Here is a 27,509-nt window from a genome sequence, read left to right on the forward strand (position 1 = left end):
TAATGAAAAGATGAGAGGAACAATCAAAATGGTGACAGATCTAAAAGCAAGTCATCCTCTTCTTAAAAACAAAAAACAAAACTTTGCTAGTGAAATTGTAAAGTGCATCAAAACTTACCAATCCAGCTGTAAGTGAAGGAGCAGACTGTCCCAATGACTGGTTCCTCATGCGGACCAAATTGGATGATTCTCCAGATGGCTGCCATGCTGCCTGGCCCACTCCGCTATGCATACTAGTGGATAAAGGAAGCAACTGCTTTCCTTTAACGAAAAAAGCAAAGCAAAACCGTCTTCACTTGGTGGCTCATTAGTTCATTATACAATAATTTTCACACAGAGCGATCAAAAATACTTTTAATGCAACAGCCTTAGATAATACATTTTTAACAATCTTTACCCACAACCAAAACAAAGAAATTCTTGCCCAGGTAAATATACAGTTTGAACTTCTCTGTACCATTAATTTGCTTAACTGAAGAAACCTCTAAGCAATTTGGTGAATTGAACAAAACTTTACCTGACAATGAGCTGGCCAAACTACCTCTCCGAAGCTTGCAGTCATCTTGACTCAGTTGACGATGGATCTTACTTTTGCCAGCTGAACCAGCTATATCAGGGTTACTAAGCTTCCTGCAGCGCAAAGAAATTGGTTCCGCTGCAAGATTCTGAAACAAAAGCCAAAAGAGAACAGGATAAATTTTGATGGGTAAATTACGTATGCACTAACTTCTTGATATATAACTTCAGACTTATCTTGGTTGTTTACTCAGAAGGAGAAGTCCTAAGTTAAGTGCAACTTATTTCCTAATAAAAATGCTCAGGGCTGCAGCCATAAAATGCTCAAGTTATTATTGCAACACAAATTATGGCCAAATTTCCTTAATTTGAAAGATGTCATATTTATTGCTTAATTAGACACTTTTTTAAAAAAATCTACTGTTCCCTCATCACTCACAGACAAGCTACGATCTGAAGAGACTTTTCAAGAAATCTCTAGGTTCATAAAATTTCATGGGTTGGATCCAGACTTCACCTTCTATATACAGAAAAGGATTCTTCCGTCCATGGCAGGCTTTTAACCTAGCAGAGGAATCCTGTTGGTGGAGAAGGCTCCCAAACTGTTCCAATGGGCCCCCCATACACTCTGGAACAGCATGTGAGGTGGCACTGAAGGCCGGTGGGAGAGGAATCTGCAAAAATCAGCTCCTTGTGTTCTCCACCAGCAGGATCGTTGGCCGAGCAACACTCTGGTGAGAATGGTCTGCATCAAATTCCCTGTGTTTACGACAAGAAAGGTTTCAATCTACTTTCTAATAGCAAAATATTCTACTTTATTTAGAAAAAAACCAAAAAACTGTAACTATAACCCATTAAGGGAAACAAAGTTAGAATTCCAAGGTATTTTCATGCTAATTTCACACCAGCAACCTTATTAGAAGCAAGGTACAATCACAGTCATGTTATACTATAAATATATTCTTGCCATAAATTCATTAAGATAGATACATAAAAAGCAGTAAACAAATCCAGTTAGTACCCTACCATTTTAGAGAAAACAGTAAACATCCATTCATATTATAAATGGACAATAAAGGTTAAAGAGCATTTAAAAACATATCATATAGCATATTTCAGCCAAAGGGACAGCACACACCTTTACAATTACTGCAACTGCACAGCATGAAGTAGTAGACTGATTTCATTACAAATAAGCAACTAAGGCATGCATAGAACACTGCATAACAGAAAGCAGCCTAGATGATAACAGACACCAGTGCAGATACCTATAGGTGTAGTAGATAAGTATCATGGACTCTTTTAAATCCACTGTATATAGACATGTTCTCTGATACCACCACCAGTGGCTGCCACACGTTTCTCTAGGAAAATCAATTTGACATAACAAGCTTAACTCTTATCCCAAATAAGAACGGCTGACATGAGCTATGTCCCCCCCGCCGCCACCATACTAAAAACATTACAACTTCCATCAATCAAATACCCCATATGACAATGTCAACTGTCATGAGCACTAGGCATTTCAAATATATTCAGAAAGGAAAAGGAAGGTAAAAGTGGCACTAAAATGCCTACCTACTTTCCAAGTGAAATCTAAATCTATTACAGTATGTATACACCAGGGACCTGTAGCAATTCACCCTCATTAAAAGTTGATAGAATTAAACTGATAGCATAATTATGCTAAAAGAGAAGGGAAGACAAGAGAAAAAGCAGGCTTTCTTCAATGACATGCCGAAACAAGTATTTGGTGGCCAACAATGAGAGCAGTGTGCCTTATAACTCTTTTTGTGTAAAACCTAGACTCTAGGCTCTGGTGAAGTAGAACACAGAAGACACTAATGGATTTCTTAACATTACAGTGATTAATTATCTGTTAATGCTACAGCCACTTGCCTCTGGAAAGTTTCCTCCCCATTTTGGTAAAATAATGGCAGTGATTCCATGTATCATGTGGCTGACTAGCAATGGAGGGTTCTATCCAATGCTACTCCTACTCAGAGTAGACTCATTTAAATCAATGGACCTAAGTCAGTCATGTTCACCAATTTAAACTGGTCTACTTTGAGTAGGACTAGCATTGAATACAACCCAAGAAATTTATATTTCAGACTTAAACTGTGAAATCTGCTTATTAAATGTAAACAGAGATACCTCTTTGGGAAGGCAGAAACACTCTGTGCATGCTGATTAAATTTATTTCTGAAGCTCACAATTCTGAATTATGTCTACCCCTGCTCAATTTAAACCACTTAGTATAAGTCATTCCTAGACTGAATAGAATATTGCCTGCACCCTTAGAAGAGCAAATAATTGTTTAGCTTCTACTATATCTCAGGAGAATTTAAAATCTATGAATATTTTATCAAAAGCTTTGAATTTTCATTTGTTCCTTTAAATATGTATATAATTAAGGTAAAGGTAAAGGTAACCCTGCCCGTACAGGCCAGTCTTGCCAGACTCTACGGTTGTGCGCTCATCTCACTCTATAGGCCAGGAGCCAGCGCTGTCCGGAGACACTTCCGGGTCACGTGGCCAGCGTGACAAGCTGCATCTGGCGAGCCAGCGCAGCACACGGAACGCCATTTACCTTCCCGCTGGTAAGCGGTCCCTATTTATCTACTTGCACTTAGGGGTGCTTTCGAACTGCTAGGTTGGCAGGCGCTGGGACAGAACGACGGGAGCGCACCCCGCCGCGGGGATTACAACCGCCGACCTGACAATCGGCAAGTCCTAGGCACTGAGGTTTTACCCACAGCGCCACCCGCGTCCCCTTGTATATAATTAATTAGAAATAAAAAATACTGTTCAATAATAAAAGTTAATAAAATTGGGGTTTTTTTATTAATTCACTCATATATTTAGTTCCATCCCATTTTCAGATATGGTCACACTTATTTAGGTAAATAAATAGGGCCATCACAAAGGGCACACAGACCATAAATACACCACTGCTTGTAAGTTCACAATCTGTCCATTAAAAAAAATTGTAAGGTACAGAGTCTCTTTTAAAGCACATGTTAGAATATAGATGCTTCCAAATCTTCCTCCACAGCACATAATGAGAGTTGTAATTCTGTGCATTTTAATAACATATTCTGTCTGTATTATTTAGTTTTTTACCATGCTAAAACAAGAATACACTGAGGCAGATAATTTAAGAAAATTAAAGTTGTATCCAAAGTAGTGCTTTGTAGAGGTTGCATCAGTGCAAGGATTTCTTATTGCACAACATCGCATTCTCTCCTTCTCCCGCACCCCCCAGGCATTTTCCCACCCTTCCAGAACAAATCTGGGGAGAATGCAGGGGGCACACAGGGGGAGGAGAGGGTAGATTCATTGCAAAATCCTTGCACTAACAGTATGTGTGAACTGGATACCACCTGTTAAATCAAAGTCTGGTATAGTATTTTATCTACAGTAACTTACATGACACACACACAGCCATCACATTGGGAAGTGGAGATGGGATGGCAGGCAGGAGGGTCCTAAATGATAGCCTGGTAGAAAGGAAAACTGCTGCTGTGGGGCAAAAGTACCCATTCAAAGGGAACCATCTTGCTCCAAGTGTCCCTTTGGGGGGGGTAGGCCTTTGTATCTCCAGGTGCAATTTCCCCCCTAAGCAAATTAACAGGAGAACATCTCCCTTGGTTGACTCCTTTCCAGAGAGCCCACTTCTCTGAGATAACTGTCTCTGAGATATCTCTGAGATATTTCTGAGATAACTGCTTCTGGAATGCAAAATCTCCAAAGGAGTCCCACCCAAGGGAACCATAAGGGTGGAATTTTGACTTCCCCATAAGTAGTGTTCCAGGTGCAGTGGGTTATACATGGTTCCTCAATCACTGTGCAAAGAAAGGTAAGGTGCATGCACATTTTCCACTTCTGTTTACCTTAATTTGCAAGGTAATTGAACCAGGAACCTCTTGATTTGTAGCAGAGTTTCACAGCCACTAAATTACACTGGCTCTAGTTAGTAAAAACAGGCCCTCGGAGTAGATCTTTTGAAAACATAACAGCAGGAGTATACAAGAAAGGGGGCTAGCGTTACAGCCGGCCAATCTGTTTGGCTGGAGCGGGTAGCAATTGTAACCAGCGGAGGATTTGAATGGGCAAACTATCCGACTATGCTGTGCGAGCAAAGCTGCAAAGTAGCTCTTTAAGGATAGAATAGTTACAAGAACTACACTTTAGGAAAGCACATCATTGTATCAAAATTTCATAATAACATCAGCTGACACTGTGCATCTGTCCCACATCCTAGCAGGGACCTGGATGGTGCAACCTTAGTCACCTTTTCAAGGAAGAGAGGAGCTAGTCGCAAAGGTGAGAACACAGAAGAGGAATATGACAGGCAGGACTCAACCACTCCTAACTATTGTACTTGCAAGACTAAGCTAAAATGGCATCCTGAACTTGCCATATGGAACAGCACCAGTTGATTCTACACCCTTACTATTCAAATTCCCAAACAATCTTTAACTGCCCTAAAATTAGAACAAATCACCAGTGGGAAGCACTTGGCTCCATACTGATAACCCTCAATCTAGCACTTAAAGGGCTGCCAGATCAGATTCTCATTTCCAACACAATACTCCACTGGAGTTGCATAACACCCATTCATTTCACAGCTGTAAAATCCAAGAGTGTGAACAGTACCAGTGCAGAAGTGCCAAAGGCATTTGCTGTTCCAACACTGAGAATCAATCTCAATAGACCTGAGGATCCACAGAGACCCTTATGAGAAATTTCAGAGGCTCAAAATTATAGGTCCTATTGATATATGTTTTTTTCTGGTCAAGTTATAACACACAACATTTTTAAAACCTTCCTAAGCAGAAATACTTACTTTAGTGTGGTTGTGACAACAGTTTCTGGCAAAAAATAAAAACCCCTCAAGAACCAGATAAGTAAAACTCTGCAAATACAACTGTAGCTCTGTATTTAATGCAACTCAAATTAACTTTAAAGTGCAATACAGTACTGTATACACATTTAAGATGCTGAAAATGGCTTAAGAATGTTATTATATTCTATTACACACACAAAAAAAAACCTTAAGCCTTCAATTTTCTAGCCCCAACTAATAGTTCATTTCAAATTCTTGAGTTCTACACTTCTTGGTTGTGAAGAAACATGAAAACATGCCAAACCTATGATTCGCTTCAGAAGAGAGGGCATTTTCCGCTTAGCATGCAAAATGACAAAATACCCAGAACTATTAACTGTCATCACAGCCATTTCTATTTAGGACTAAACAGGATTTTTGTGAGCTTCATTTTTCAAAGCTAGAAATAACATTTCATGAGGGGTTTATTTTTCCCAAAATAAGCAGCGTACTCTAAGAGGGAACAAGGGAAATTGGGAACCTCCCTAGCCCTGGCAAAGCACTTGCAAAAAGAAATGGAAGATCTTGTTGGCCCCTGCTTATTACTGCTATTCCCCTTATTTAAAATGGCTGCTGCAGCTGCTGTAAGGGAAATGACCCCCACCCCAAGACATACAGAACACAAGCTATGTCCTTTCTTGGCAAGAGAAGAGGTGGATCTCACTGCAGAATGAAGAAGCACTCCAAACACATCTGCAGCAAGTGAAGTAACATTCCCTTCCCTCGTGCTGCCCCCAAATATCACTAAAACTCAGAGCCCCTTTGCAAGGCCCCCTCATTTAGACTCAACCCTACTTCTTGGGGAAAGGACTAGAGTGCCTTACATGCAGAACGTCCCAGGGAGGGCTGAGAGAGAAGCCTGTCTGAACCGCTAGAGCAGAGCTTTCCAAACTTTTCATGTTGGCAACACACTTTTTAGACATGCATCATTTCGTGACACAGTACAGTGGTACCTCGGGTTACATACGCTTCAGGTTACATTCACTTCAGGTTACAGACTCTGCTAACCCAGAAATATTACCTCGCGTTAAGAACTTTGCTTCACGATGAGAATAGAAATCGTGCTCCGGCAGCGCGGCAACAGCAGGAGGCCCCATTAGCTAAAGTGGTGCGTCAGGTTAAGAACAGTTTCAGGTTAAGTACAGACCTCCGGAACGAATTAAGTACTTAACCCGAGGTACCAATGTAATTCAGTTTTGCTAGCAAACAGGAGGTTAAACTAACCCCTTTCCAGCCCTGGGAGGAGCATTAGCATGATACACCTACATGCTGCAGCTGACACACTAATGTGTCTCTACACACAGTTTGGAAAGCTCTGCCCTAGAGAGCCACTGCTAGTCCATGCAGACAATACTAAGCCAGATGGGCCAGTGTTCTGACTCAGTATAAGGCAGCTTCTGCATCACTATGTCCCTGTGGTTTCTGCAATGATATGCAGCAGTACAATTAACGTGTAGCTCATCAGCCAATCTAAAAGAACTTTGCAGTTACTCTATCCATATTACCCATTCCAAAGCCCATTTGTTCTCCTTCAATACTGATATAATTAAGAAAAGAGTAAATACTTTTGCTCAGTTTTGTTTGGAATTACCGTATTTTTCGCTCTATAAGCCGCACCAGACCACAAGACGCACCTAGTTTTTGGAGGAGGAAAACAAGAATAAAAATATTCTGAATCTCAGAAGCCAGAACAGCAAGAGGGATCGCTGCACAGTGAAAGCAGCAATCCCTCTTGCTGTTCTGGCTTCTGGGATAGCTGCGCAGCCTGCATTCGCTCCATAAGATGCACACACATTTCCCCTTACTTTTTAGGAGGGAAAAAGTGGGTCTTATAGAGCAAAAAATATGGTAATTTGCAGGTTCATTTACCACACTACAACCGGAGCGGGGTGGGTGGGGGAGATGGTCCTATTCAACAGGGGCACATGACCACATGCACCATTAGTGATAACTTGCCTAAAGTCAAATGCTACCGAAAAACTTTCAGCTGCTTGTTCTTCACAGATTATTGCTTTTGTGTGCAGCTGTAGTGTTAAATGACTTTGCAAAACCTTAACTTAAAAGTAGTCTTATCACAGACACAAAATAAGAGGCTTCCTGCTTTCCACTTCTAATTCTTAAAGTTCTCAGGGTGACTTCACACAATGTAACACACAGTACCAATCAATGGATGACTATATGCTATCTCCAAGATCAGAGGTAGCATGTCTCTGGATACCAGATCCTGGGGAACAGCAGGAAGGACTCAAAGTCCTTATGTCCTGCTTGTGGGCTTTTCATAGACAAGTGGTTGGGCCACTGTGAGAAACAGGAAGCAGAACTAGAATAACCTTTGATCTGATCCAGCAGGGCTGTATAGAAAGCAAGTTACATGAATGCACTCATGCTTTGGCCAGATGCAACTCCTGCAAGCGAGATGTGCAGGTTATCTTTTTTGATATGACAAGATTCCAAACTTTTTAGTATATTATTATTGATCTCAGAACAGGCCAGAAGGGTTTATATGTATTTTATATATAAGTAGCAGATTATCTATTATATTTATGTTGTTGTTGTTGTTATTTAAAATTGTATACCACACTTTATCCATAGATCTCAGGGCGGTACAGAACATAAATCTAGCTCTCATCTAACTCCCCTAGCTCTTGTGGTTTACTAATTAGGCATACAGGCTATGTGAAAAAAGATCTACCGCACTTCATGAGAGCTAGTATTCACCAAAAAAAACTACTGATAGTTTGAACTACATAGTTTCCTATTTTTTAAAAGTATCACCAGCCAAACCACTCTTATAAAATCCAGCTGGACCTATCAGGAAGTCTGATTCTTTGCCAATTAATCCAACAGTGTCAGTCATTATACCATGGCAGAGTTTTTTCAGAGGCCCTAGAAGCTGTAGAAAGGATAGGTTTTTCCCCCTGCTGTTAACATTTTGGGCTTCGTTCTCTCATTTTTTTATATTTTGCCACCTCTCCTTCCCATTTTCATATCAATACCAGTTGCTTCCTCTCATACTAATACTCAAGTTGCACACTGCTTGCACAGCTACCCAACTACCAAAACAGATGAGCAACAGATTTAATGAAATTACTAAAAACTTTCAGATGCTATTTATTTGGAAAATGTATAGGCTGCTGGACATTTGCAAATATCATACAATACTTCAATGCAAAATATCACACAACAATAAAAAATACAAGAAACAAAGCAGATAAAAGCAGTTTTTCAAAATAAATCTGATGGCGCCCATTAATTACAGGAATGACAGACCTGCTCTTCCACAACACTTCAATCATTTTCTTACTATAATGCCCAAAGGGGAGGTGCATATAAGCAAATATGTTGGGAATGTGCATCTAGAAGCTGTGGTCCCTGAAACCTTTAGACATGAACATTCTGTATTTTTGTACATCTTCCCTGCCAGTCATTAAGAGGAAAGGAATAGTCATTGTGCTGTGGAAATGCAAGAACCCTTTTGTTGTTGTTTAGTCGTTTAGTCGTGTCCGACTCTTCGTGACCCCATGGACCAGAGAACGCCAGGCACCTCTGTCCTCCACTGCCTCCCGCAGTTTGGTCAAACTCATGCTGGTAACCTCGAAAACACTATCCAACCATCTCGTCCTCTGTCGCCCCCTTCTCCTTGTGCCCTCCATCTTTCCCAACATCAGGGTCTTCTCCAGGGAGTCTTCTCTTCTCATGAGGTGGCCAAAGTACTGGAGCCTCAGCTTCACAATCTGTCCTTCCAGTGAGCACTCAGGGCTGATTTCCTTAAGAATGGATGCGTTTGATCTTCTTGCAGTCCATGGGACTCTCAAGAGTCTCCTCCAGCACCATAATTCAAAAGCATCAATTCTTCGGCGATCAGCCTTCTTTATGGTCCAGCTCTCACTTCCATACATATGAAATATCTAATTAATTGAGTTCAAAAATTGGCAAGTATACAGCCAGTGACATTTCCAAAAAGGAGACCTTGTTTCTTTTATTTTTATCTAAGCAATTTATATACTGCTTAACTACAGTTGTCTCTAAGCCACTCTTCAACACATTCAGCAGTAGTCACTGATAACAGGGTAGGCAGCCTTGTCTTCAGACATTGTTAATTAGGGAGAAGTTAACATTTATTTATTTAAATATTTACAGGATGCACTTTCATATAAAATATCACAAGGTGGTAGACAACCTAAAAAGACAATCATGTGAAAATTATGTAAAAGGTGAATTGGTGATGTTCTATCTCCACCTCCCTCATCACCATTCAACACTCTCCAACACATTGGAGGGCAACCTTGGGAAGCAGGCTATCTTTTGTACAGTGGTACCTCGGGTTAAGAACTTACCGGTAATTCATGCTGCAAGTTTGTTCTTAACCTGAAACTGTTCTTAACCTGAAGCACCACTTTAGCTAATGGGGCATCCTGCTGCTGCTGTGCCGCCGCGGCACGATTTCTGTTCTCATCCTGAAGCAAAGTTCTTAACCCAAGGTAATATTTCTGGGTTAGCAGAGTCTGTAACCTGAAGTGTATGTAACCTGAAACGTATGTAAACTGAGGTACCACTGTACTCATAAAAGCCCCTGCGCATTTTGAGAATCCAACTTTCCAGTGCTTTACTGCACACACACAGGGAGCTTCCACAAGTACTCTCTGCTTTATGAAGTTGCCCTCCACATATTGGATGATATATATATTTTTTGATGGGGGGAAAGTAAGGTAAAGGGACCCCTGAACGTTAGGTCTAGTGACTACCATGCTAATCCCTATTGCCTCCTTTGTATGCCACCTCTCTTCAGATGTTACTAATTATAGCTGGATTCACACATTAACTGCCAGTCTGCCACAAGGTATTTGGTGGTGTTTGGCATTGGACCATACCTAAGAAATGATAGACAGGAAGGGCCAATGCTGTAAAAATGCAGCATATAAGCTGCATATGCTGCACATATAAGCACATAGCTAAAAGATCTACCGTATTTTTTGCACCATAACACTCACTTTTTTCCTCCTAAAAAGTAAGGGGAAATGTCTGTGCGTGTTATGGAGGGAATGCCTACGGGTGGCATGCCTACGGATTTTCCTCCTCTAAAAACTACGTGCGTGTTATGGTCGGGTGCGTGTTATAGAGCGAAAAATACGGTAATTGAAACTCCTACCCCATAACAGGACCATTTATATGCAGTCTGCATCCTCCTTCCCACTAAAAGCAACAGGTGATTAGATCACATTTGGCAAAGTAATGAATTATATAAACTTCCTCAGGATAGCTCCAGATCTCTTAACTACTAGAGGCAACAAAGGATTGCTCATCCCATGTTCACATATTTTCACATATTCTTATTACAACAAATGATGCAGAGTAGCAAACTGAAGGACACCAGGATGGAATTGAACATGCCTGGCTGCCCCTTGACTAAAATGGTACCTACATGAAATCAAGAAAATAGGCACAAATACAGACTTATGGAAAGTAGGCCATCCAAAGGAATAACCAAAGGCTACTAGAGACAGAATCCCTTTACCATATGTGTAATATTAGCCTGGCAAAGTAACAAAGACCATAAAGATTTAAGAGATCTTTTCACTTTTTACTGGAGCATCAGGAATGATTGCTCGACACCAGTAGCATAGACGATCTTCACTGACTCCCGCTGCCCAAAGTACAGTTTAGGAAATACCCCTTCCCCCCAACCTTCTGTGCCTAGAATAGCATACCCTCCCACAACACAGAACCGCTCATCGTCCACAACGTGACCCTCCTCTCCCCAATTCTCTTGCAGCGACCAAGTGCCAGGGCTGTGAGCATCCCCTGCCCCCCCAAAGCCCGCTGTCTGGACATGCCTCCGAAAGCAAAACCGCAAAAGACGCCTCTGGGCTCCCCTTTTCGCGGACCTCCAGTTTAAACAGACCAGGAGACAGAAGCACACACTGCAACCGCAGTACCTTCTCGGGCGGTTCCCTGCAGGCTGTGCCAGCCCGACCCGCTTCTTCCGCCTCCTTCCTAGGACCCGCCGCGTCTACGGGGCCCCGGACAGGCTGCTCCATCCTCCTGGGGACCTGAAGAGCCGAGGGCCCCGCTTTGTCCCCCCGGGAGCGGCCCTTCCTCATGATGGGCGGCGGCGGCAGCACTTGCTCAGCGCGGGGGCTCGCAGCCTAAGCAGCCGGCCATGGCTGCGAAGGAGGGCGGCGGGGTTGGCGCTGGGAAGCACCTCAGGCAGCGCAACCTGCCTCCCGCGCGGACATCCCCACTCTTCTGCCAGAGGCGAGCACGCCGGGCACTGCGGCAATCCCGCCCCCTCAGCCACGTATCGCGAGAGGTGGGGCCACCGGCGCGCGAGGGCGTTCTAAGGGGCCAGCGGCGCGTCGGAGACTAAGAAGCGAAGTTCGGCGCGAGGTGGGAGGAGCCACACTGCAGGGGGCGGGGAGACGGAAAGGCGAGGGAAGACGCGTCGCGGAACAGCTTGGATGGCGAGGGGGCGGGGGCGGGGCGCAATGCATGATGGGGTACATGGAGCAGTGCTGTATAAGTGCAAGGCGGTGCGGAAACCTTTTCTGTGTGCGGCTCCGTAATGGTGCGGAATGATCCCGTGTTTTCATCCATCACCCTTGCCCAGCTCCACTTGCCTTCCCCAGTAGGGCAACCCTGCTAAAGAGGGCTGCCCCCATGTGCCTGGCTAAATGGTGGTAGCTAACTGGTCTTAAATCCAATTCGAATCTGGATTACTTTACTGGTTATAAATTATGGAAATAATGATGGGCAGCCTGTTAACATATCCCAACTGATATTTGTGACTTCAGCAGCTATACACAGAGTGCTATCAGTGTTTATGCTGCTTTATTAAGATGACATGTTGCCTGTTTCTGATACAACAGCTGGCTTTTGGCCACTGAGCACTGGTGCCAATCTGTCACAAAGGTACATCCAGAAAGACTCTGTTCCCTAGACTCTTTAAGTACATTTTAAAATGTTATATGAAAAGGCAAAGCACTCTAGATTCAGAACAGATTGCAGCAGCTTTACTTTGTTCCATATCACTGCCCATTCTGGCCACTCATAAACAATGCAATTTGTAACTTTAAATAGGAAATAAGCCCAATTAAACCTTCAGCCTGGCTTACTAGTACCGAGTAAACATACTCATAGAATTGTGGAGTTGGACCATCTATTCAACCCCCTGCAATGCAGAAATCTCAACTAAAGCATCAATGCCATGATATGGCCATACATAACTGGAGTAAAATAAAAACTGAGTTTCTAGGAGGGAAGTGAAACTCCCTTCTTTTCCCTGTACTGTAATGCAGCTATATTTAAATGAAAATCTAATAAAAATTGCAGTGATTTTCACAGTTTGTAGCATCAAGGTACAAATTGCTGCCGGAAGGTAGATATTACCAAAGTTTCTTTCACTGTTATTCTCAGACCTCCTGTTGGAGCAATATGATTGTCAGGAACTCAAGCTTAAGCACTATATCCAAGCATTGGCTCCTTTAAAAGCTTCAGGATCGGACTCAGTGCCTCTTCATGCTCTTCCAGATTTGCCATCCTTTCGAATCAGGCTGTTCTCCCCAAGCATGGGGCAAAATAAAGAGCAGATATGAAATCTTATATTGTGTGCTTGCATAATCACCTTCTGTTTAAATTATTTGGACACCATGTTTTGCTCTTGTGTAGCCCAAAGTGTCTTGGATTTGGGGGGTTTTTCTGGAATGACATATATATATATATATATATATATATATATATATATACACACACACACACACACACACACACACACACCGTATTTTTCGCACCATAAGACGCACTTTTTTCCTCTTAAAAAGCAAGGGGAAATGTCTGTGCATCTTATGGAGCGAAGCCAGCAAGAGCCGCTGCCACTGTCACACTCTGCGCCGCTCTCCCTATAAAGCAGCTCTGGCTTTACAGCGAGGCAGGAGGAGGGACGGACGGACGGGGCTTCCCTCCGTCCCTCCTTTCAGCTGACTAATTCAAGCAAAGGGAGCACGCGTGTAAGTGGCTCTTGCTCTGCTTGCTTTACAATGAGCCAGAAGGAGGGACGGAGGGCAGCCCCTTCCGCCCCTCCTCCCAGCTGACTGTAATTCAAGCAAAGGGAGAGCCGCTTACACTGCTCCTGCCCCGGTGTCTCCTCCTCCTCTTTTTGCTCCGGTTCCGGCAAGGCAAGGCAGCTGCCCACCACAGGCATGCACAAATGTGAGCTCTTCCTCTCTGTTCCTTCCTTCCCTCCCTCTTCCAACTTGAATAAAATTGGGGGGGGGGCAGGTAAGCCCCACCTCACATACCGCAATTCAGCCTTTCTTAACCTGTGGGTCCTCAGAAGTTGTTGAACTACAGCTCCCATCGCCCCTAGGTAGCAAGGCCAGAGCTCAAGGAAGATGAGAGTTGAGGGATGATGAGAGTTGGTTCTTACTGCCACTGTTGACTGCTGCTCACTTTACATGATAGTAATATGATTCTGATATACTGGTTGTTTATTAAATAGATTAGTACAATATTTGATTTAGAATATTTTTTTTCTTGTCTTCCTCCTCTAAAAACTGGGTGCATCTTATGGCTGGGTGCGTCGTATAGAGCGAAAAATACGGTGTATATATTCTAAAACTTAAAAGCTAAGCAAAACAATCCATCAGATATTAGGAAGCAGTGCTTCCCTGTCAAATATTAACAGCTTGACCTGGTTTTTAAAGTCATCTTAACTTGTAGTTGGCCAGGGCACAGTGAGGAAATTGGACTCTACTTTAATTCTAATGTTTTAGATGGGTTTCCAGGGCAAACATTTGCAAGCTCTTAGAATCTTGGACTCCTGAAGCTGAGGCTCCAATACTTTGACCAAACTGCAGGAGGCAGTGGAAGACAGGAGTGCCTGGCGTGCTGTGGTCCATGGGGTCCTGAAGAGTCAGACACAACTAAACGACTAAACAACAACAAAGAATCTTGGGCAGCTTTACCTTTTGGAAAAACTGGAACTTAAATTCAAGCAGACTATTAAAAAACTAAAATGAGCAGTGCAATGGTCAAATGCTATTGACAGGTAGTTATAGTTATTAATACAGTTAATGATAATATCCAGGCGGGGGGAGAGCTAGGAAAGATTCACCCTCTGGAATCCTGGAAAGCTACTACCAATCACTGCAGATGAATTGGATGTACCAATGGTCTGATTCAGTATCAAACAGCTTCCCATAACAGGCCTGCATAACTTGAGTCAAGAGCAGACTATCATTGGCTTGATAAATCTCCTGGTTTTGCTGTCTGGCTAGGACTGCAAAATCAAGCTTTTAGCATCCACATGTTTAAAAAAGGGGTGTGTGTTCTTAAGCATCTGTCAAGGCAAAAAAATGACTTAAAATATGTTTATGCTGTTTTTCCACATGCTCAAAGCAGCAGAAGTGATGAATAAACATCACTTAAATCAAACAATGAAACCCAAAAAAAATCATACAATGAAGCCTATACAAAATAACAAAAAATAATAATGGCACTCATTGACTTCCAACTTACCCAATGAATCTCATAGCCCTTGACCAGACATGCTAAAAATTAACTAGGCCCTATAAAGGCCCTGCTCTAACTTCTTAGGTTAATGTGTGGTACAATATGGCCTAGCTGCTTCTGAACCTTAAACTTCAATTTATCTTCCCTGAGCAGCATTGGGTCACATTGTGCAGTCTGTTCTAGAGTCTTCTGACAGACTACTGTTGGAGACAGGATCCTAAACTATGCCTAAACTAAGTTATTATGCCTTTGCTGCAACTGACCCTGAGATAAGTCTGTTAGCTTTGCAAAGGGTCAGGGAACTTTTCTTGGCAAACAAACTATGGGGTACTGCTGACCGGCAATGCATATATAGAGAGAGGAAAGAAAGAGCAGCAGCATTTTGTGTTCCAGCCTATCTCACGAAAGAAGCAAAAGAGGTGTGTTATGCCCTACATTTATTTCTGAAAATTTAATGGAGCTTGCTCCCCACCGCCCCCAAATTCTTTGACCATAATGTACTATTTCCATACAGGACAACGGCAACGAGAATATGCTAAGGTTTTCAGTGCTCCTGTTCTTTGCTATCTCGGCAGTGTCAATCAGTGGAAAGAGGCAATGTCTGGAAGGAGCAGCTCACAAGCACAGACCCAGCCAGGAGAATAACTTGCACGAATGCACCCTCTATTCCAAATGTAAGTCCCGTGAAACCTGTGAAATATTTGCAAACTATTTAAGTTAGCCTTTACATTAACCAGTTCTGATGCCACCCATATTAATTTGATGCCCTGAAGAATTTATTAAAGTTAAGTTTTTATATTGATATATCAATATATAACCAATATATCCAACGGCACAAGAAAAATCAGCTGCCCAATTGGTTATTTGCATCAATTGTATTTTAGTGAATGTGTGTGTTTTGGCCCACATGTTGAAATCTTATTATCTTATTGCTCTTATTATCTTATTGCTCCAGGAATCATGTTAGGTTGTTGTAATTAACAATGTGTGATATCCTGTTTATGCCAGAGCTTTATGCATCAGGGTTTTGCTTCTAAATGGGGCATGCACTGGGTGGAGTGGGGTAAGAACTGTCTTTATGAATTTGTCAGTATCAACAATTTCAGTTTATGTTCATGATTTCCAAAGGGTCCCCCCAAGTCTTTTTTTTTAATATAGAGATGATAAGTGAACTGAAGGAATGAAGCTCACATTCTTTTGCATTAAAATAAATCTGTATTACTGTATAATTTTAAATCTGTATAAAGTTAAATTATCATTTCCAATATCAAATTTGATTTTGAAGTATTTAATTAATATATTTTCTTTGTAAATTTTAACTTCCCAGTATTCTTTTGGTTTTAAAACATGTTTTTAGTAGCATGTTTTTCATTTTACAAAAGCACATGAAAAATAATGACGGAACTCACTTCCCATTTTTAACTAAGGGACCCCTGTGGGGACTTAACAAAATTCTATGTATTAAAAGTTGTGATTATGTTACAAAGTAAACCTTCAGAATGAGATACATTTGTTTTTAATTCTCCACAGCCTCTTGTTGCTCTGAAGACATTACAAAGGAACTAGCTGATTCACCAGTGATTAAAGTAAATACCACCTATTGGAACCGATGTGGCAATAACAGTAAATTGTAAGTGACTTGCCCTTGTTCTTTTTCTCCAAGTGCATTCAATTTTTTTCCTTCATTCAAGGGTTCTTGTTTGCCAAAAATCACCAGCATAACTTTGTGAAAAGCACAGTATAAGGTTGCTGCCTTTTTCTTTTTTTTTTTTTTGGTATGGCTTGTGTACCTTTAACAGTAGCATTGCATGTAGAAATTCATTGGGTTCAGTTATGCATTTCATGAAAGTGCAGTTGTTGAACTGTTGAACACAGGAGCCATTGCAGAAAAAAAATTGGAAACCCTCCTTCCATATGTCAGAAGCATCCCATCTTTTTTGACTCAACATTTACATTTAATTAACTTTAATATATTGTATTATCAGTGCACAGCAGGTATACACAGGGGAAGAGTTTATTGTATGCATTTTAAAATTTAAAACAATACATAAAAGTAAAGGCTCACTGCAGAATAAAAAGCATTTTTGCATCAAAGCTATTTATTTTTGTAGAGCACATGGTTCACAACTACCCCCATCATCCTATCAAACTCAGAGCAGCATTCAACTAAATTTTAATCAGAACAGATCTATTAAAACTAATAAGTATGACTAAGTTAGGTCATTAATTAAGTGAGCCTATTTTGAGTAAAACTCATTATCTGAGTAAAACCTATTCTTCAAATGTGGACCCTTGTGTAGACAAAATGTTACTATCCATGCACCAGAGGGAAATATTTAGAGGCTTGGGGATCCCTGAAGTTTGCAGAAGTTCAATGGCTCTTAGAAATGCTGACCAACTATTGTTTGGGATGGAGGTTTGAAAACTAAGGGGGGAAGGTGAAATGGAATAGAGTATCCTGGGAAAGGACAAAGCTGGCTGGCTGAAACCCTAAGTAGGAACACTGAACACTGCAAGACTGTTGCAAATAACACTTGCCTGATAAGGCACAATGGCAGAATCGCCATAGAAGTGTAAGAGATGCCTGTGGATAGTATGTGTTCCATAACCAAATAAGTTCTATTACAGTGTCTGACCATTTAAGTGGAGGAAGTCAAAGGTGTTAGGATAAAGTAATGGCACATTATTCTCCTGTGTATTGTATACCATAAATACATGCAGGTCTTGAAATATGTGAGTGCAAGGGGCTGAACGGCAGAACTCTAATTTTATTGTAAACCGCTTTGAGATTTTTTCTTTAAACTATAAAGCGGTATAGAAATGAAATGAATAATAAAAATAATAAATAGTTTTGCCTTGGTACCCTAGCCTAGCCTAAAGTGTTGCATTCCAATAAAGTTCTTTGGAAAAATGCAGGCTGATCTCCTAGAGCATAGAGGTAGCCACATATGCAATGCTAGTTGTTTTTCATGTAATAACAATGGTTATTTCTAATGCAACAGATGTCAGAGCTATCTGAAGAAGATAGAATGCTTTTACAGGTGTTCACCATATGTTGCACATTGGGCACATCCCCACTACGCAGCTGCTATTGTGTCTGTTCCCATGTGCCAAAACTTCTGTGATGACTGGTAAGTTGGGGGTTATGCTTCTCATTTTAATAAAACAGTATCTTTCAGCCATCAAATCTTTCAGCCCAGGTAAACAGGGAAGTTATAAAATTCCTCTTGACAGTTAACAATCAGGGTGACAGACACACCTCAGTGTGGTTGATAGAGAAGCAGGCACTCTTGATTCTTAGGTCTCAATATATTTAGGGCTTTGTATGCTAGTACTAACACCTTGAATCGGGTATGCACAAAACCTTACACTGACAGAACATTCGCCTTGCAATAATCTAGAGAACCATACAACAAGCTCCACATGTACAGTGGATATTTGAACTTCTGTTTCTTGACAAGAAGCAGAGGTTGCTGATAGACTTCTGTTCAAATAACAGAGTTACAGATCCCACGGGGCATGTTCAAGACCTTAGATGCAGCTTTCTGGATTGATGTCTGCTCTCTGGGGGTGGTGTTCATCTGAGCAGACTTGTTCCCAAATGATAAAATATTAGTAGTTCCTCACACTATGGACAATATATTGCAACCTATCTCTGGCCATCATCTAATTCACTGAGGAACACTTTTAAAAGAGAGTGAGGAATAATGAGCAGCACTTCTAACACTGCTCTGGCACCCCAGATACCACTTATCCACAACACTTTAACCTCTAGGTTGACAACTGGGGGAGCAAGTAGCAGTCTTCAAACTGCTGGATTTGACCTAGGGTGCTCAAGTTATTGACCCACAAATGAGTCTACTTCAAGCTATATGCTGGGAAAGCTTTGAACAATGTTTCTACTTCTCCTGTATACCCAAGGCGGAAGCTGCAGAACTCTTTTGTTATATAGACAGTAGAATCTGTTTAACATACTGCATGGCTGCTAAGGATATCCCCATTCCCCACATCCTACAGAGATCCTTATTTCAAAATCCTCTGTACCTTTGTTGTAAAGGGTAATTTTCAGAGTGTTCAGAAGAAACAAGAACTTGACTTTAAGGGACATAAGGAATCTTACTTCAAGCTTTCCTCTTTCTTTCTAATGGCTTGGAATTTCCTGCACCAAAAGCTCATTTTTCAGTATATATGTGGACTTTGGAGAGCCCTTAGGGGTAGCTTCCCTTTCCAACCCACCTGCCAAAGAGTCCTTGGACAATTACAAAGGAAATGGTGAACTTGACACATTTAATAATTCTCAGCACTGACATAAGGATTTGTTTTAAATGAAAACAGATCTCTCTGGTGAATCATACTTTGGGAAAGTACATTGCTTTTGTGTTATTATTTCATTTCTTTGACACTGTACACCATATGGTTTTTCTCCAGATATCATTTTCTCCAGCCCTAAGTATACTTTAAAGCTGGGTCATCAGAAAGCACTTAAAAAATAAATAAAAGGCAAACCAAGTAATTGATAAAGTCTCTACTTTTCTACACTCTTATTTGGAAGTAAATCCAACTGAAATAAATGGGACTAACCTCTGAGTGTGAATGCATTCTAGTGGGCTGCAATCTAGTGACTATTTTATCATTTGTTGGCAGCATGGAAGTAAGTTTGTCAGATCCAGTACAAGGTTGGGCCTCCAGAGTTTTCAATAGTTTGACCAGGCAGAGATTAAACAGAGCTTTTCCTGTCATAGTGCTAGAATGAAAGGAGAAGCTGTGCCTGTGACATATCCCCCTCCTGTACAGTAATTAAAGTAGTTCCCTGTTGGATCTGATGATCACAGCTGCAACATAACCACCCTGGAAAGCCAATGCTCTTGAGAGCTCTTGAGAAAGGGAAGGAGCTGCAGAAGGAAGAGACAGCTGTGTGCATATCCTGCCCTGCCCAAGCCTTCAAAGAAGCACTAGGGGAAAGAGAAAGTGTGCTGCTAATTCACTATCCTGTCGCTCTGAGCTGGAAATGAAAGACAAGTCATTATATTGCCCATGGTGAGGGCTGTGGAAGGGAGCAGGCAATTAGTCTCTGATCCTGTTCCCACTTGAGAAAAGGATCAGGGACATGCTGCCTTCTCCTTTCCTTTAACCTTCTCTCCCTTTGTCTGACATTGTTGAAATGTCCTTTTAAAAAACTGAGCTAGAATATTAATCAGAACAGGCGTTATATCATCCCTACTTGTGTTGACAGTACATAGCCTTGAAAAGCGGAACTTTAGGCAAAAATTCAGCAATGACACACATGTCGCAAGCAATATTGCCAGGCTGCAACATGGAGAAGCAATAAAGACTTCTTTAGTCCTTTCCTTTGTTAGTCCTTTCACCTACTCTGCCCACCGCCAACTCCCATGAGCAGGCCATGCAGCAAGCAGTGGAGACACAGACAGAGAGGCCAAGGAAGAAATAAGTGTGGCAACTTGTTTTCTTGCTTTCTCAGTGGCTTTAGAGAAAAGGTGGGGAAGCTGGAGTCCAGCCACATCTGCCCTTGCTGGCTGGGCTGATGGGAGCTGGAGTTCAACAACTTCCGGAGGCCCACAGCTTTCCCATCTCTGCTTTAAAGCTGCAGTGTAAATTTCAATGTCATCACACCAAGTCACATCTAAATAGCAAACCTGCTTTGAGAAGTTCACCCTGGCATTAGCACATTATCGCAGGCACTGCTTATAGGCAGATTTTTACACGTGTAAGAAATGAAAACGTTACCATTAGGAGCTAATCTTAATTTCAAAATCTTATTTTAAAAGATGCTAAAAATTGCCTGGAAGAGTCAACTGAGATGCTAATAGGAGCCTGCAGCTCTTGGAGTTTCTATTATATTTATATATTTGCATGACCAGACAGGAATAATAAACTAAAGAGATGCCTTTATAGCATTTTAAACAATAGATTATTCTAGCAAACCATGATCTAAGGTAGTTTTTATGTCGCCGTCCCCTTTTAATTTGTAGTTCTTTAAGATTAATTTGTAATTAACCTCTTTAAACAATATTAATTTTAAAACTATTACCTTACTGACAGGAACTAATCTTTCCGCTAACCATATTTAAACTTAGGCTTGCTTCTTATTTATAATATTAATGTGATTATACAAAATGGACTCTTTGATCCCAGTCAGAAGTTAGGGGGGTTGCTTGAGTTTTGCCAAGGCAAACTTCTACAAGATACAGGCTAAAAAGGCTGGCAAAAGATGAAAGGAGGAGGGGAGCCAATGTTGCTAGTGTTATTATGACTCAAACATATTTTTTCATTAATTTCCATGGCAACATAACCATCATACAGTGTCAGCTTTTGAAAAAAAAATGCTATAAAAGACACAGAATTTTAAAAGTGTGTTCATATCACATCTTTATTTTTAAGCACAGATTGCATTCATATAAATGGTGTGACTAAAGCCAAATACGAACTTATTGACCTGGTATTTGTAAACTATTACAGTGGTACCTCGGGTTACAGATGCTTCAGGTTACATATGCTTCAGGTTACAGACTCTGCTAGCCCAGAAATAGTACCTCGGGTTAAGAACTTTGCTTCAGGATGAGAACAGAAATCACAGCGCAGCAGCAGCGGGAGGCCCCATTAGCTAAAGTGGTACATCAGGTTAAGAACAGTTTCAGGTTAAGAATGGACCTCCAGAACAAATTAAGTTCTTAACCCGAGGTACCACTGTAATTTGCTGAGTACATAAGAAAGAACTGTGCTTAATTCTGTTAAAATTTAGATACATTCTCTTGCCAAACAAGAAATCATGCTTCAAAGTCCAGTTTATGCAAACATGTTATTCTTTAAGCATTTTCTAGCTGAAAACAAGGTCAAAGGAACTGGTTCACCTGTTACTGAGGGCCCCTGCAGACAGGAATTTTAGTCTGTATTCAAGGTGATTTGTGCTCTTGTGGGTATCTGGATGGTCATATGTGATCTTGCATTCAGGGCAGTTCACACCATCAAAACACTCTGGATCACACAGCATCTGTTATAAGCTTTGTGTGGCCCATAGCTTCCCTACCACCCAAACGTTACTTTTCAGATCACAAAAGTTCTAGGTGTTTTTTAATCCAACATTTATAGTACTGCAGTGCTTGGCTACTCTGGCAATGCACAGACTTAAATTTGCTTCTTAGTGATGTCACTACTTACACATACTTCCTATTGATGCCGTTTTAGTGGAAACAACTGAACTTTTAGCACAACAAACACACAGAATCATAGAATCTTAGAGTTGGAAGGGACCCAAGGGTCATCTAGTCCAACCCCCTGCAATGCAGGAATCTCAGCTAAAGCATCCATAACAGATGGCCATCCAACCTCTGCTTAAAAACCTGCATGAAAGGAGAGTCCACCATCATCTTTATAATCTTTTTTTAAGGGGATAAGGTTGCACTAAAGTGGGATGCCACAATGCTGTGAGGAATACAGGCTCATTCACTTCTACTGGCATTTACTGAGCTGGAAAGGAGAGGTGGAAAGGAGAGGGATTTTGTGTGTGAGGTGTGTAGGACCCTGTTACTGACCTTAACAGATTGGAGAACTGGGCCCAAACTAACAAAATTAATTTCAATAGGAACAAATACAATGTTCTATATTTTGTTTATAATTTTCACATTTACAAATTTTCCACATTCACGTTCACCATACAAAAACAATACACAAGGTTTTACACTTAGACAGGAAGAACCAGATGCACAGATATAAGATGGGGGACACCTGGCTTTCCAGTGGTACATGTGAAAAGGATCTAGGGGTCTTAGTAAATGACAAGCTTAGCATGAGTCAACAGTGTGATGCAACAGCTTTGAGCTAATGGAATGGAAGCAAATGCTATCAGCCCAGCCTACACACCTTCCTCTGTGTTGATTTATGAGAGATGGCACATAAATCAGTCATCTATACTTTCTTTACCTTGCAGGTATGAAGCTTGTAAAAATGACTTCACTTGTGTTAGCAACTGGCTGACAGACTGGGCAATTGATGAAAAAGGAGAAAACCACTGTAAGAACGCGTGCATCCCCTACCACGAGGTAGTGTATCATAATGAACCACAAACAGTGCACCTATGTGAAGGAGCCAGAAGGCTACATATAGCTCTGCATTCAACACCAGGGATCTAGTCTAGTAGATGTTCCTTCAACAAGAAAAAACTCACCTACTCAAACCCCACCGGTATTCCAATGTCCTTTAGTAGAACTTGTGCACAGTAGTAGAGTAGTAAAGATTAACAATAATCTGCAACAAGTCACTTAATTGAATTTCTAAATTGTGACATCCATAAGACAAATTCTAAACCATGTGTTAGAATGAAGTGATGCGTTATTTGTTAGAAATAGATATATCTAAAAATATGTTTTCCAAGCTTCCAATAGCTGACCTACTTTTTCTGAATTAAAAGGGAATTGTTTTAAGAGTGAAAGGAGGAGCTTAACACCTGTGTTTGTGCACTGCTGTGAACTTTCATTCAGAAGTCATGTCCAGAGTGATCATACAAAGACACAAAAATTCAACCTTATCTTAAAAAAAATAATTCTGCTTCATCTGCATTGGAAGGAATTGACAGTGCAATACTTTGCATGTCTATGCAGAGGACTTGCTCCTGGAGAAGTGGATCTAACATAGCAGACTGAATTTATCTCAAGCACCTCTGATGCAGAGACATAAGTTAATTACCCAGCCCTAGTGGAGGCTGATTGAAAGGAAATAAAGGAAGAGCAGTGAGTACATAGAGGGCCTTTGTGAACCTGCTTATTTCACCAACAGTCCTCACTTTGGGAATCACTGATCTAGATTAAAAGGATGCAGGTTTTGTATTTATTCCTAACTTTTACATTGCACCTTTCCACCAAGAAACTCAAGGCATTATGCATGGTTCCTCTCCATTTTTATCCACACAATGACTTCCATGTCCTGCCCAATCACATCCCAAAGTATGTTACTGCTTCTACATTTGGCAAGACGGAAAGGGGCTGTGTATCTCAGCTGGAGATGACTGGGGTGACATCCACACCATACACTTAAAGAATATGGCTTCCCCCAAAGAATCTTGGGAATTGTAGTTTAAGGGTGGTGAGAATCAAAATTATGTGAGGACAGTTCCCACGATTCTTTATTTAAAGTGTGCTTTAAATGTATGGTGTGGATGCGACCATGCTTCGCATGCAAAAATGTCCATACTTCAGTTCCTGGTTAAAAGGATCAGGCTAACTAGTGATAGGGAAAACCTCTGAGAGCCTAGAGCATGGGTGGGCAAACTAAGGCTCGGGGCCGAATCCGGCCCAACAGCCTTCTAAATCGGAATCAGCGTGTTTTTACATGAGTAGAATGTGTCCTTTTATTTAAAATGCATCTCTGGGTTGTTTGTGGGGCATAGGAATTCGTTCATTTTTTCCTCCAAAATATATTCCGGCCCCCGACAAGATCTGAGGGACAGTGGAGTGGCCCCCTGCAGAAAAAGTTTGTTGACCCCTGGCCTAGAGAGCAATTGCCAGTCAGAGCAGGTTAAAAAATGGGCTAGATGGAAACACTGTATAAGCCAGCTTCCTATGTTCTTGTGGAAGCAAAGAAAATTGAGATTTCTGTTTGAGTTGGCTCACAGCTGAAAATAAAAGTGACCAAGATCCAAAAGGAATAGAGCTGGACAGTGCACTGAGGGAAGAGGATTTGTCTCTTTATTTCCATTGCTTTTACCTCATACAGTAAAGCAATCAGCCGTCCCGTCCCCCCCCGATTTGTACAAATGGCAGAAAGGAGCAGTGGAGGGCGAGTGCTATGTGCCCTAAATGGGCTGTTATTAATCCTGGACCAAGCTTTCCCAAGCATGCCGTAGTAGAAAGATCTAGAGGAGGAGGAACATGTGGCCCAATTTTGCAAAGCTCGTGTGTCATCGAGAGCCATTTCATTTTGTGTCTATTGCATTGGATGTCATAAATTTAGACAGTTTTGTTTCTCTGACTCCTAGATGTATAGCAATGGGACTGACATGTGCGAGAGCATGTGGGGAGATTCACTGAAGGTAAGTGATTCCCCCTGCCTGTGCCTGCAAATGGATGAGATGGATAGCAAGGTCGTCAAGCTCTTGGAGGAGAGGGCCACCAGTAATAGTAGCAGCAGCAGCAGAAGTGATGAAGAGCAGTTCTGTCGCCTCAAGTTGGACAAAATAAAGAAGCTGAAGGAGCCGAAAGAGGAAGGTGTGGAGACATTCTAAGTGCCAGGGTTTCTTTAGGTTTTAAAGTGATGCATGTTGCACCTTTCCACTATTAAAACAATACTCAGAGTGGCCATCAGCCACACACACAAAAATACAATAAAGTGACTGAACAATTAAAATAACTTAAAGAAATTAAAAGCATGAAAAGTAAACAGTGTGGCAGATCATGAAAGCAACAACCACCATTAAAAATGCCATGGCTAACCGAAAGCCTACCTCAAGAAAATGGCCTTCACTTGGTGGCAGAAGCTAAAAGGAGAGGGAGTCAAACAAACCTCCACAGGAGAGAGTTCCATCACAGGGGGCTGGCACAGAAAAGACTCTGTTGTACATCATCAGTCAATGTCAGGATCCACAAAGGGGCCTTTTCACCAGATCTCAGAGTATGGGCAAAATGGCATGGGAGGGCAGCAATCCTTAGGCATCCTGGACCTGAGTCATTTAGGGCTTCATTTGTGATAACGCTTTGAATTGTCTAGATGTTGCTGGACTACAACTCACATCATTACTGACTATTGCCCAAGCTGCCTGGCGTGATAAAAGTTGTAGTCCAACAACATTTGGAGGGCACCATGTTGACTGCTGTAGATAGTTGCTGAAGCCACTGCTGTAGCTAGTTGGGTGCTGACTCTAGTGTGATTATTTCAGTTCGTCCTGCTCTCTCCATTTGGGAGAGTAGGCCACTTCGTCAGTGTTCTTCAGCCTAGGGTCCACAGATGTTGTTGGACTTCTAACTCCCATCATCCCTGACCCCAGCTGGCTGGGGATATGGAAGCTGAAGTCCAACAACATCAGGATACAAGGTTACATCATGCTGAAAGGCAACATAAATCAGCTGCTGGCTTAATCCCTTCACTCATTTACTTACACAGTGCATAATAGAATTACAAAGCCGGTTAATGAATACACAAGTGAGCAAGGAAGCAGTGCACCTGCAAATCCTAATGAATTGCAGAATTGTATTATTAGGTTCTTTCAGAAACCACTTCCAGCTCTGTTTAGCTGTATCCGTACTGAGTGGGTTTCCATGGCAACCAGACCTAACTGCACTCTTCACTAATCTGGTCTCAGCCTCCTAGCAGCCCTACAAAAGGAAGTGGGATAAAGCTCCAGGCTGGAGATATCGGCATTTTTAACAATTCCTGCCTGTTACCTTTGGCATATGTCACTTGATTTGAACTCTGGAGTTCTGCTTGCCTTCATTGATTAGATACTTAGCAACAACTGAAGTCAAACCCACACCATACATTTATCCCAAAGACCCATGGGAACTGCAGTTTGTTGGGTGTTGATGGTTGTTAGACCCCCCCCCCGAGCTACAATTCCCAGCACTATTAACAAATTACAAAATATGACCTCTGACTAACAGTTTTAAAAGTTATATTGTCATTTTTCATAATACAAGGGTTACAGACATAAGCAGTGAAAATAATTGTAAAAAATAATAATAAGGATAAGGATACAGAAGGGAGGGAGGGAGAAAACCAGGAAAAACTGAGTGTGAAATTCAACATTGCCATAATGGCAGCTCTTGGGAGGTCTGCATGGGGTGGAATGGATGCAGTAATGATGGCCCTCTAGTTCCTTAGAAAAAAACAAGAAAATAGAATAGCAATCGAAGGCTTAACTAAGCATGAATTAAGTAAAAAAACCTTAGGTAACAGTACCCTTCCAAAAGACATATGAGAAGCCCAGTATTACATGCACCTCTATTAATATTTGTGAAAAAAGATATCAGGTCTCTCTAGCTTTGACCATGGACAATTTTCGAACCTGCTGGGTGTCTACTAAAAACCTTCCCGCTCCAGAAGTAATATTGGGATCTACCTGATCATCCCCAGGATTTTCAGTTATCGATATGAGAGTCAGTAGAACTCAAGATACTATATAGAAGCCTGCTACTGTTAGGAGGGACCAGAGTGGGCAAAGAATGCCCTAGCAGTAGCCAGCGCTTGCTCCAGGTTTGAGAAGGCCCTGGCCAGTGTCCTCTGGTGGGCCCTCTTGTCATAGATTTAAAGAATTGTAGAGTTGGAAGGGACCCTATCTAGTCCACCCCACTGCAATGCAGGAATCTTAACTAGATCATACATGACAGGTGGCCATCCAACCGCTGCTTTAAAACCTCCAGTGAAGGAGAGCCCACAATCTCTGGGAGCAATCTTTTCCCACAGGCAAACAGCTCTTTCAGAAAGTTATTCCTGATGTTTAGTTGGAATCTCCGTTCTTGTAACTTGAATCAATTGGTTCAGATCCTAGTCTTTGAAGCAGGAGAAAACAAGTCTTCTCCATCCTCCATGATATCCTTTAGATATTTGAAGATGGCTATCATATCTCCTCTCAGTCTCCTCTGGACCAGGC

At 41.5% G+C, this 27,509-nt stretch overlaps 2 protein-coding genes and 1 long non-coding RNA gene across 5 annotated transcripts in view; 1 reads left to right on the forward strand and 2 right to left on the reverse strand.

Moving 5' to 3' along the window:
* The window catches only part of MAST2 (microtubule associated serine/threonine kinase 2), a 138,804-nt gene extending 127,086 nt beyond the window's left edge, over positions 1-11,718 (reverse strand). For 2 of the 3 annotated variants that reach the window (XM_053392561.1, XM_053392562.1), the window contains exons 1-3: positions 11,344-11,717; positions 518-665; positions 119-261 (exon numbers count right to left, since the gene is read on the reverse strand). In XM_053392561.1, the coding sequence (XP_053248536.1) occupies positions 119-261; positions 518-665; positions 11,344-11,508 (456 nt within the window). In that variant the 5' untranslated portion in view covers positions 11,509-11,717. Of the gene's footprint in view, positions 1-118; positions 262-517; positions 666-11,343 lie in introns of all 3 variants that reach the window. The other variant, XM_053392560.1, reaches the window with a different exon arrangement.
* Positions 11,719-15,434: 3,716 nt separating this feature from the next.
* Positions 15,435-25,273, forward strand: LOC128415846 (riboflavin-binding protein-like). The gene is made up of 5 exons (XM_053392589.1): positions 15,435-15,588; positions 16,445-16,544; positions 17,917-18,045; positions 22,860-22,971; positions 24,903-25,273. The coding sequence occupies exons 1-5, from the start codon at positions 15,447-15,449 to the stop codon at positions 25,146-25,148; spliced, it is 729 nt and encodes a 242-aa protein (XP_053248564.1). The 5' UTR covers positions 15,435-15,446; the 3' UTR covers positions 25,149-25,273.
* Positions 19,183-20,670, reverse strand: LOC128415847 (uncharacterized). The gene is made up of 2 exons (XR_008331086.1): positions 19,496-20,670; positions 19,183-19,395 (listed from the first exon to the last, which is right to left on the reverse strand). It is a non-coding gene; the product is annotated as an uncharacterized LOC128415847 (long non-coding RNA).
* Positions 25,274-27,509: the final 2,236 nt, after the last annotated feature.

This window comes from Podarcis raffonei, chromosome 6 (genome assembly GCF_027172205.1).
Source record: "Podarcis raffonei isolate rPodRaf1 chromosome 6, rPodRaf1.pri, whole genome shotgun sequence".
Classification (NCBI taxonomy): domain Eukaryota; kingdom Metazoa; phylum Chordata; class Lepidosauria; order Squamata; family Lacertidae; genus Podarcis; species Podarcis raffonei.